Here is a 12481-nt window from a genome sequence, read left to right as displayed (position 1 = left end):
TCTCTGTTCGCTTGTTTGGTGCTCACCAGGGTTCGGATGGCAGCGTTCACACATGTTCAAATGAACCGCACTAACAGAGCAATCGCACCAGGGTTCGTTTTAATCGAACCAAACATGACAAGTGTGAACGCACCCTTGAGCACCTCTGATGGGCTATTGTGTGTTCACGCGCTCAACATACATGACTGTGATTGGCTTCAATGATCAACGCTTCATGTTCACAAAAATGTTCTAAATAGACATCTTTGACGCTCTTCACCGAGCGTTTGCGGCTTACGGATTCACACAGGAGCGTTTGAAAGCAGGCGTCCATCAGTGGATCCCTAATAGCAGGGACTGCAGATGAAAATTAGCCGGAATGGCTAAATCTGGCACATTTACATAGGAGGCTTGTTTACTTGTGTTCATTAATGTGCATTGTCCTCTTTTAAATAAAGCAAATAAATAAAAAATAAATAAATATATCCGCTGATAGACGCCTGCTTTCAAACGCTCCCATGCCTATCTGTGTAAACGCTCGGTGAAGAATGTCAAAGAAGCCTACGTTTGTCACATAAAAGCCTAAGTGCATCCAGACTTTGAATTAAACGTGGCTGGGGCATCTGTTATTTGACTCACACTGCTGTCCGTCATCCCGGTAAAAACCTGTTTTTCTTAGGCCAGTTAACTTATGTTCACGTGTCCCTCATGTGTTGAGCGCTGCCTTGTAGTAGCGACGCTGGGAGCAGGGAAATCTATTTAGAGTGCCTTGTTTTATTTATTAATATATCGATATTTGCCGCCAGTGTATCGATTCTTGTATTGCTCAGAGAAGGACGACGATATATCGCCTTATCCATATTTTGTCCCACCCCTATAATCTCATGGACTCGCAGCCGCGCACGGAAGGTCAAGGATTTTTGAATTTTAAATTTTGGTTTGTTTTTCACCAAACCCCTAGAACACTTGGAATATACGACCATTCTGTGATACTTTTTGCAGCTTTTTTTAAAAGCTTGATGTTGGTCTCTGTTCGCTGCCATTATATGGATGAGAGTGAGCGGGACATTTTTTTTTTAAAATTCTCCTTTTGTGGTCTGAAAAAGAAAGGCATACTGCATTAGAACAACATCAGGGTGAGTAAATGATTTCATTTTAGGGTGAACTAACTATTTGAAGGATGTAAAATTCTAGATTAAAAATAAAACAATAAAGACTAAACTAAAGGTCAGTGTTTCATTAATAACTTGGGTTTCAAGCTTGTAATGAACGAATAAAAGAAACAAAAGATGTCAGCGATTTCAGGTGTTTCACTAACAGACACGCAGAGCATTTCTGATTGGCTACAAAAGTGAGGGCTGATCCCCATGATGTGACTTTCATGTTTCAGATTTGACTGCACCGGTCGTGTTGGGTTGGGTCAGGTCACAGGATGTGGTTTGCAGGCTGGATTTTAATGCCAGTGCAGACCTTTACTGCCAGCTCTAGTTTGCCATTTCTGCTCACTTCCTCCACAGCTATGACATGAGACAGTTGGGAGCTGTCTGTCTGAATCAGACACACATAGAGGAAGCTGCCATTGTATCAGGATGAATAATAGAACTGGAGATGCAGGTTCTTAGTCATCAGTGTTCTAGAAGATGTATGTGTTTTTATAATAGGAAACAGAGTGGAGCTTCTGACCTTTATATTGCTGGTGGTATTATGAATGCCCCACAGCGCTGGAGAAACACACGCATACATCTACGCCGTTCATTGTAGATGAACGCATGGAAAATGCTTGACCTCTGTGGCACTACCTAGAGGTTTTTCTGATTTCTCTGGACAGCATGTTTCTTGATGTTTGTTGCTCAGCTTCTCATGTTCATCCTTCTACCGGTGAAGTTTCAGAAATCTTCTCTGAAATGCACTATGACATTCAAATTTGATGATTCCATATTTTCTTTGTGCATCTCTATCATAAATGCTTGTTGAGCAGTTCTGCTGGCTTTGAAGGCTAATCCTTGGTCTGTGAGCGGTGGAAACGTTGAATACTTTTGGGTAAACATCTACATTTAGCAGAGCTTCAGACTGCGACTAAAATTGTGACCAAAAAGTGAGTTTTTTTTTTTTTTTTTTTTTTTTTTTCCCTGAGAACACCACTAGCAACAATATAAATTTACATGTTATGATTTAAAAATGTATGTATGCCTTTTTACCTGTGTGTTCTCTGACAAGTAGCCTATCACATCGTTTGCTGTGTTAATGTAACAAATTAGACAATGTGCATCAAAGTTTCAGTGGGGAAAAAAAACTTTAAGCGGCAAAATTCACATGGGGAAGAGAGGATCAGCTTTCTTTGTCAGAAAAACATGACAAAACGAAAAAATATTCCAGAAAGGCAGTGATTATTTCGTGCACACAACGTGGATAAACAACAACAGGTAAACCGCTGTGTGGATGCTAATATCATTAACCATTCTCGTTTCTTTAATCGATACAGATGTGAATTCTTATTCTCAAGATCTTTTAGTCTTTACTACTATTTACAGCATGAAACATGAATGAACATCAGGAGGTATGGTGAAAGATAAAGTACAACTTCCTGAAATGTATCATGTCTTATATAATCGCTTAATCAGTGTTTCAACCATGGAAAGGCGTCAATAATATAATAAAACAGTAATATTGTAAAATATTATTACAATGTAAAATAATGTTTGCTGTTTAAATATATTGTAAAATGTCATTTATTCCTATGATGCAAAGCTGAATTTTCAGCATCATTACTCCAGTGTCAATGATCCTTCAGAAATCATTTTAATATGCTGATTTGCTGCTGAAGAAACATTTCTGATTATTATCAATGTTGAAAACAGTTGTGCTGCTTCTTATTTTTGTAGAAACCATGATACATTTGTAACATAAATGTCTTTACAACATTAGTTTATTTATTAACTTTATTAGATAAAGTTAGCAGCGGTCTGTGAGGGATTTACAGTTAACTAAAACATGACACACCAAGTTTATTTTTTAAAAATATTTTAACATATTTTTTATTGTTATACACCTTTTATATATCTTTTGAAATGTTATCAAATGATTTTGAAATTTTATCAAACAGGACTGAATGTTTTTGAGTAACACAAACTAATACCATCAATCTATATGATTAACCTCTTTAGAAGATGGAAATCATATTAGTTTAATATTTTATCCCAGGATATATATGATGCAAGCATGAAAATGTATTGCGCAGCAGAAATGACCCTCCTGTGATCAGTATAATAATGAAGAGCATGATTCAGCATTTAAATATGACTGAGCATTGATCATAGGATATATGACACAGTATTTAATTATAGGGATATAATTCACAGGCGTGTACCCTTTTGAGTGTTGTTAGAATATAGCATTTTTTTCATGAAGCAATTGTGTGTTTACGTCAGTCTGTGTGTGTGTGTGTGTGTGTGTGTTTACATTTGTTTGTCGCTGCATGCAAAGCCATAATTTAATAATCAGGAAACAACAAATCTGCATTAGGAAAATGTAATGGATGGCAAAGAAGATGAAGCGGGAGACAGGATCCTCAAGAGACAGGTGAAGTTGTCTGCAGAGACTCTCTGACTGACTTTTCGTTACAGTACAAAAAGTGATCAAAGGAGAGAAAAACAAGTGCAGGAAGAGAGCGCTGGGGCCCGGGAGAGAGAGAGGAGGTGCTGAGAGCCCCGACAGGCTTAATGCTGGACTAAAAGAATTAGGAGAGAAGGAAAATAAAGTCTCTTTGAGAGTTAGAAAACAAGAGCAGCACTTGTAATTAAGCTTTCCCTGAGGCTTGATTTAAGTTATCTGGTTATGATTCCCTGCAGACATCATTACAGTCCTGCTCTACAGGGACACCTGAACTTCCTCTATCCGCAACAACAGTCTCACCTAGAAAGACGGAGGAGAGGGAAGCCAAACTTCATACAAGCCGTACGTGCATTTATAGTAGTGTGCATATATATATATATATATAATATATATATATATATATATATATATATATATATATACCTAATATACCCTACCTAATATAACCCTACCTAACCCTACGTGTCAAATATTTGGGTCAGTAACATTAAAAAAAAAAAAGAAATGAATACTTTTATTCAGCAAGGATGCGTTACATTTATCAGAAATGACATTTAAACTTTTGAACGGTAGTGTATATGTTTGTTAAAGAAGTAAAGCAGTGAACACATCTTTTTAAATGATTTGTTTCATTGTTGTTTATTAACCACATGTTTGTTGTTCATCTGCCTCTGAAAACCAGCTCTCTATTGATGTATTTTAAGCAAAGTTCAAACCTATGACGTAGCACAGGGATTAATCTTGCTCAAATTACGTGGGCCAGCGGAGATCAAATGAGGCCATTAGTCCTGACCTGAGCAGTAGCCATTCTAGTTCCTACAACTATATGTGAGCTTGAAAGCTGATGTTACTTATGGAGCCAACATGAAAGGCAGTTAGTGGATGCATCAAACAGGAGTTAGTGTTTCTTCCGGGCTGGTTAGAAAAGGCAGTTCAGTTTTTATGGATTGCACCATAAAAGATGACACGTTTGCTCTTTATTTACTTGGAGAGGTGAAGTGAACAGAGAGATATCCTTGGTTGATGTTTGTGTTGATATTTGGTTGATGCTTATGGACGTGTCTCTTCTCTTTTACTTCCTTATATGACCTCTGAAGGGTCTAATCTTGAGTCTTCGATATCTAGCCCTAAATTATATCGTGCATCCGAAGATAATTAGTGGTATTTGTTATTTTGCATCAGCATTTTTGTATATTAAAGGAGTCATATGATGCTATTTCAAGTTTATTTTGTTTATTGGGTGTACTAGAATAGGTTAACATGCTTTGATGTTCAAAAAAAAAAAAAAAAAAAATACTGCAGCACCCCTATCCCCAGTCTCTGTATAATGCTATTTCATGTATTCTGACTTATTTACACTGTTAAAGAGTTGGATTCTAATGCTAAACAAGGCCAAAGGTTCGAAACACGAGTTGGACGTATGACGGAGTATTTCTGTGCCAAAAATACTCTTCCAAATCCTCATAAACTTCGCAATCTTTTTTTCGAGTATGGGCCTTTGTAACGTCATAAAGGTCGGAATTCCTTGTACAGGCACTTCTCCCGGAAGAGTGTGCGTGCACACGTCGACCAGAGCGAGAGTGCAAGAGCACGCCCATCAACACACGTTCGGCTTTACGGAATTTATTACTTTGTTTTTAGACCACAAAATCAACAATGTCACCACAGAAGTGTGTTTTCGGTTGTGAGGGAAAGATAACCTTGCTTCCCAAAGAACCCAGTGTTAAGTGGAGCTGAGAGATTTGTGCTCACGCATTACATTGATGCGCTCTCGATATTTGTTATTAAAATAACCATTGAAACTGATAGTTGCAATCACTTTTTCATTGGTTAAAATGAATAAAGAATATCTCGTGTTTTTCCGTGGCTGCTCGATCCCTCAGGATCGGTGCTTATGGTTTCATAACCAAGGCCCAGTTCTACGCTGGATTTATAGATCGTTTGAAACTGAAAGATGGAGCGGTCACAGCGGTAATGATCCTGGTCATGAGTCGGAACCGCAGGTGGTGAGTAAAACTGCTTCAAATGTCAGTTTTGTTGGCAATAGGCGCATAAGTGCATCTAATGTAAACAACACGAACGTAGTGAATTCATAAATTCATTATTCATCATTCACTATATGCTATATTCATTATAGTGATTCAAAAGTTATCCATGGATAATGCGATGGTGTATTGTGTGTGTTTAAATATATTTGTTTAGCTGACCATTGAAAGCTTGCAGACGATTGCTATGCAAAAGCTGCGCGTACTCGTCACTCTTTAGCTCCGCTCACACGGCACGCCTCCAGGCGCTCGGCTGTTTTCGGAAGGACTCGTTACAGCGTATGTATCTTTTATAAATATGATAAAACTAAAGACTTTTCGGAGATATGAAGGATGCACTACTACTCTATAGGTACTCAAGATTAACATGAGATTGGCAGAAACTGTGTGTGATACCCCCCTTTTAATGTATTGCATAAACAATACAAGATTCCAAAGTTGGCCAGAAACAAGCTAGTACAAAGATGAAGGTGTGGCAGAGCAATAATAAGAGTGTTTTTCCTTTTTAATAAGATCAAGTGCTGCATTATGTTTGGCTCACTGCCGATCAACAGTAAATACTCAGTGCGGTCTAAATATAGTCCTTGGCTGCAATGAAAAGAAATGCCTCCTATTTCTGATTGTTTTTCCATCACAGGTGGATTGTGATTCACATGTTTTTAAAAGGGTTAGTTCACCTAAAAATGAAAATTCTGTCATTAATTACTCACCCTCATGTCGTTCCAAACCTGTAAGAATTTCGTTCATCTTCAGAACTCAAATTAAGATATTTTTGATTAAATCCAAGGTTTTTTTTTAATCTCCTATAGAAAGCAATGAAATTACCAAATTCAACATCCAGAAAAGTAGTAAAGACATTGTTAAAATAGTAAACGTGACAATAATCATGATCAAGTGTGTTAAATGGAGATGCAACTGAAATTAGTAGCTGAAAGTATTTATGAAATTACCACCAATATCTTATAAGTGATTCTTCAGGGTGTTGGGAATATGTTTAAATTCAGTGGAGCTTTCTATGGTCCCAGATTCCCTGCAGGCCTACCGATAACTGCTCGCTAGCAAGTGTTCTTCTATTGACTGAAATATTTTGGCAAATGTTCTGTGTTGGATGCTGGAAGAATTTAAAATGGCACATTTTATGATGTTTGTACAGAATAGCTATGTTTCTCTGTTTCAAATCTAATTTGTGCACAAAATTAGAATAGGACATAAAACATTTGCGAATAAAGCGGCGTTTTCATCCCATGTTTTCAAGAGATCAAAATCTTCACTCCCTGGTAAATTTGCCGCAAAATATCTGTAATAAAAATGGAAGTTGTGCCTTTTTTTCATACTTGCTTATCAGATGAAACATAATAAACGCCGTTGTGTTATCTTGTGTCCGGATGCCTGTTGTTTGGGAATGCAGTCATATCAGACGGTTCTAGAAGGTTATTATACCAAATTCTGATGACTTTGACTCAGGCATTTCAGGATGATTAAACCAGCATTTGAGGTGCTGTGATTTTGAGCAACATTTGAGATCCAGTTATCCAATCACATTCACTATTGAGGCAAAGTCACCTGTTTTTTTTTTTTGCAGCACATAGAGGGATTTAGGCTATTCGCCTAAATGTGATTCCATTGTAGTTTATGCACGTCGTCTTATTGGATAAAAAAATGATCCGTTTCAATTGAGTGCATTTTTTTTTTTTTATGCACGTTTAGAATTAATGCGCATCTTGGCTTTACCTTCCAGCGTGTGTTTTTTTTTTTTTTTTTTTTCCCACATGTGATTATCCCAAAATGCGCGTATGAAATGCGCATAGTCATAGCTAATGACATTTAACCAAACACAATGTTTTTCAGATGATGCAGTGTTATCATATGCATGCATACTGGGTTGTACAGAATATTGCATTAGCAATATTTTAGTCCTGTTTTTGCATGCCTCAGTATTATGATGATGATTATTTTGTCATACACTGTGCACATTTTTTGAACAGACTCTTGTGAGTCTGTCATTTCTCTCTGTGAATGAGGACACCATGTTCCCCTCCGCTTACTAATTGCCATGAGGCCAGTGAAGGTCTCATTCAGATGCATTGATGTTTGCCCAAATGATAGCAAACAGAGGCGGCCTATCCTCTCTGCCAGCCAAACGCACATAGAGGTCTTTGTTAGACAAGAGGACCTGATAATCACACATCTCTTTACTTCTCTTTCTTTCTTTCTTTCTCTCATTCTTTCATTTTTATTACACATTACATTAAAAATAATAAAGGATCCAAAAGGGGGAGTTTTGCAGCGATGCCATAGAAGAACCATTTTTGGTTGCTCAAAGAACCTTTTATTGATCAGTACTTGAAGGAACCATTTTGTGAAGAACATTTTAATAATCTAAAGATCCTTTTTCCACTATAAAGAACCTTTTGTGGAGTCAAAAGATTCCATGGATGTTAAAAGTTCTTTATGGAACCGCCAATGCCAATAAAGAACCTTTATTTTCATTTTTCATGCTTCTTTTTTTTTGTTGTTGTTGTTTTAGATATCATTAATGTCCCTGATGTATGGTGAGCTATGCATAATAATCCCTAACCCCAAGTTTGAGCAATAGTAATATTAATGCTTGCAAACATACTGATTATAAAGCAGCTGTTTTTAATGACCTGTTTGCGATATTTCTAAAGTACATGTTTAATTAGATGATACTCTGTTATATTAAGTAATTGTTTATCATATTTTTTACCACCTGATCTTATCCTCAACTGTACCTGCTTTGTAAAGCCTCACCAAGTGAATAAGCACCAAAATACTTGTGTTTATGAGTCTGGTGTATATTAAAACACTCATTACACTGTTTTACCCTCTGTGGGTTTAGGAATAAACAATTCACTTGTTATTCTTCAAGTCTCGTAAGGATCAATTATTGCCTCTTTTCCTCATTTAGCCATAAGTAAGTCTTGTTGTAATATGGTAGAGTTGGTATAATGGTATATCCCATGAGCTCAGTGTACACGACGCTGTGTAACTGTGTCTCTTGGGTCTCTGCACTGGGAGGTGAATGTTGAGGTGTGCTGTTCTGTTGTTCTTTTCCTAAGGCCATTTTTTTCATTGTTCAAAGTACAGTGGACAATAAATTCAGTGCAGTCATTACACCGTAGGAGGTCAAAGGTAACAAAAGTAAATTATTAATCCAGATGATGACATGAAAGTCAACAGTCTATACAAGCTCACACTTGCACAAAAAACAGATTTTATTTATTTTGAGGGAAAATAAATAAATAAATAAATAAATAAATAAATAAATAAATAAATATATATACAGTATATATATATAAATATATATACAGTATAAATAAATATATATACAGTGCTCAGCGTAAATGAGTACACCCCCTTTGAAAAGTAACATTTTAAACAATATCTCAATGAACACAAACACAATTTCCAAAATGTTGACAAGACTAAGTTTAATATAACATCTGTTTAACTTATAACATGAAAGTAAGGTTAATAATATAACTTAGATTACACATTTTTCAGTTTTACTCAAATTAGGGTGATGCAAAAATGAGTACACCCCACAACAAAAACTACTACATCTAGTACTTTGTATGGCCTCCATGATTTTTTAATGACAGCACCAAGTCTTCTAGGCATGGAATGAACAAGTTGGCGACATTTTGAAACATCTATCTTTTTCCATTCTTCAAGAATGACCTCTTTTAGAGACTGGATGCTGGATGGAGAGTGATGCTCAACTTGTCTCTTCAGAATTCCCCATAGGTGTTCGATTGGGTTCAGATCAGGAGCCACTGAATCACTTTCACCCTGTTCTTCTTCAGAAATACAACAGTGGCCTTAGATGTGTGTTTAGGATCATTGTCATGTTGGAAAAGTGCACGACGACCAAGGGTACGGAGTGATGGTAGCATCTTCTCTTTCAGTATAAAACAGTACATCTGTGAATTCATGATGCCATCAATGAAATGCAGCTCCCCGACACCAGCAGCACTCATGCAGCCCCACATAAGGACACTGCCACCCCCATGTTTCACTGTAGGCACCATGCATTTTTCTTTGTATTCCTCACCTTTGCGATGCCATACAGTTTTGAAGCCATCAGTTCCAAAAACATTTATCTTGGTCTCATCACTCCAGAGTACAGAGTCCCAGTAGTCTTCATCTTTGTCAGCATGGGCCCTGGCAAAATCTAGGTGTTCTTTTTTTGTGCCTGGGCTTCAAGAGAGGCTTCTTTTGTGGACGGCACCCATGCATGCCATTTCTATTTCTTTAGATAACTGCAGTGAACTTGCATGCCGATTTTCTTTAACCCTTCTCATCAGAAGACGCTCCTGTCGAGGTGTTAACTTCTGTGGATGACCTGGACGTCTCTGTGAGATGGTTGCAGTTCCATCTTTTTTTAAATTTTTGTACCACTTTTGCTACAGTATTCTGACTGATAAGTAAAGTTTTGCTGATCTTCTTGTAGCCTTCACCTTTCTGGTATAAAGTAATTATTTTCTTTCTCAGGTCTTGTGACATTTATCTTCCATGTGGTGCCATTGCTGACAGCGTGAAATGGGAAGGGGTTTTAACACCCTTTTATAGTCAACTGTCTACTGGACACCTGTGTAATGAATAATTAGACTCACCTGTGGTTGAATTCTTGTTAAATTAGACATTTGTAGTCTAAAATTTAGCTTTGCTCAAGAGACTTTCAGTGGGGTGTACTCATTTTTGCATCACCCTAATTTGAGTAAAACTGAAAATTTTGTTGTCTAAGTTATATTATTAACCTTACTTTCATGTTATAAGTTAAACAGATGTTATATAAAACTTTTTGCAAACTTTTTGTGTGTTTTGCAAACACACAAACTCTTGTCAACATTTTGGAAATTGTTTTTGTGTTCATTGAGATATTGTTTAAAATGTTACTTTTTAAAGAGGATGTACTCATTTACACTGAGCTCATTTACGCTGAGGTTTCTAAAAGTGTCTTGGAGACACGGCCACAGTTCTTCTGGATTTAGTTTGTCCCAGTTTCATCTGTTTCTTCATGTAATCACAGACAGACTCGATGATGGTGAGATCAGATCTCCGTGTGGAGCACCGGCTGTTGTCAGACTCCTTGTGCATACAAAAATCTCACTGGATTATTAAAATTAATGGCAAAATGAATGTTTGGAAATGTGAACTGATATTTTCTACTGACACACTACAGCAAAATATATAAATAACTGGCTTAAAACCTTTTTTAGGGGGTGAAAATACTGACGTGCCTAAGATTTTTGCACAGTACTGTATATATATTTTAAAACATTTTAAAAAAAATATTAAATACTTGATTGTAATTAATCACTACCTCAATAAAATTAATAAGATGTTATTTGATAGTTGTCATTTGTTTCAAAATGTTTAATTTAATTTATTTTTTTGTATCACTTTTGACTAATTTTTGTGTGGTTTGTGTACATAAAAGCATAAAAAGCCAAATCTCTTCAGATGCTTGTTAAAAAGATGAAAGTGTGAGTTACTGTAGTAATTGGTTTGTCGTACTGTGCAGTAAATTGGGCTGAGTATGTGAGGCAGAGATAGAGGTAGCTGTGTTTTTAATGATTCAGCAGATGGCCGAGGAGATGCACATTTCACACACCGCTGTAGGGGCTTCTGACGGCACTACTGTGCAGATGCTGCGTCTCCATTTCCAACTCCTGCTAAATTAAAACATGTTAAAAGAAAACGAAATGGAGAAGTTTTTTTTTTTTTTTTTTTTTTACTTTCTGGCTTTTTCCACAAAAAACAAACAAACAAAAAATGCTGTGGCTGCATTAATACCATGGCATATTGATGTATACCAAATGTTGAAACATCCCTAACATTAAAAATGACATACTAGTGTATTTCTTCTTGTAGCATGCAGGATAAAATAACATTCTGTGTGGCATTTGGAAGATTTCTGGAAGATTCTGGTTTATACCATCTAATATGATCTGATTTAAAAACTTTACACTTCACTGAAAGCCTTTTGATATAGTTGTTCCTCTCCCCTGAGCGTAACTCAGAATGATTAGGTATCATATCTGTCCACTCAAAATAATTGAATGACCTCTCTACATCTTCCACTCAAAGCTGGACCGGAAGAGGTTTCTGTACTCTCAGCATTTTCAGATGCAGAACCGCTCAGAGCTGTGCTTTTATGACTTGACAATGGTCATTACTTTGTGCAGGAATAATCCGAACTGTTCCCAGACCTTTTCCGTATACATCGGTGAACTTGTGAGCTGCCTCTCAGAACATCAGGCTTCCATGCAGTGGAAATAACAACAAGCGGAGAGAGCCACGGCCAGGCTACGTCAACAAGAAGCCGAGTTTTGACAGCAGATGTTTTGGCACAGCTTCAGTGAGCAGTATTAGGATAAAATCATCTCCGGGAGTGAAGGAAGTGCAGAATCCTTCAGTATAAGCACACGTACACACAGCCTCGGTCCTTCAGATGTGTTGCATAATGTTACAGAACTTGCTCTCATCTGTACTCATGGCCAGCTGTCGGGCAGAGAGGCTGTATGTCATGAATATACTATGAAGCATATAAAGGTCCCTGAAACTTAAACAATAAGGTAGAAACGGCTGAGAAGATGATGTAACCCCTGATTTAAAACAGAATGTTGCTATTCAGTGAAATTGTCAATATGCTCAACATTCGTTGTCATTCAAACTGTTTTCTTCTCTCTTCAGGTGCAGGCGAATCAGGGAAGAGTACCATTGTGAAACAGATGAAGTAAGTAGAAAAACAGATCCTGTCTTTTTTTTTTTTTTTTTTTTGTCATCCACTCTCATTTACTGTATATGTACGGTAGGGC

The 12481-nt window shown here is 36.9% G+C and overlaps 1 protein-coding gene across 1 annotated transcript in view; it reads left to right on the top strand.

The window, feature by feature from the left end:
• The window catches only part of gnai2b (guanine nucleotide binding protein (G protein), alpha inhibiting activity polypeptide 2b), a 52099-nt gene that overhangs the window by 25080 nt on the left and 14538 nt on the right, over positions 1-12481 (top strand). The window contains exon 3 of the mRNA XM_051898174.1: positions 12357-12399. Within this exon, the coding sequence (XP_051754134.1) occupies positions 12357-12399 (43 nt within the window). The remainder of the gene's footprint in view (positions 1-12356; positions 12400-12481) is intronic.

This window comes from Ctenopharyngodon idella, chromosome 6 (assembly GCF_019924925.1).
Source record: "Ctenopharyngodon idella isolate HZGC_01 chromosome 6, HZGC01, whole genome shotgun sequence".
Lineage (NCBI taxonomy): Eukaryota > Metazoa > Chordata > Actinopteri > Cypriniformes > Xenocyprididae > Ctenopharyngodon > Ctenopharyngodon idella.
Note: the sequence above shows the minus strand (reverse complement) of the source record. Positions and strands in the feature narration are given on the sequence as shown.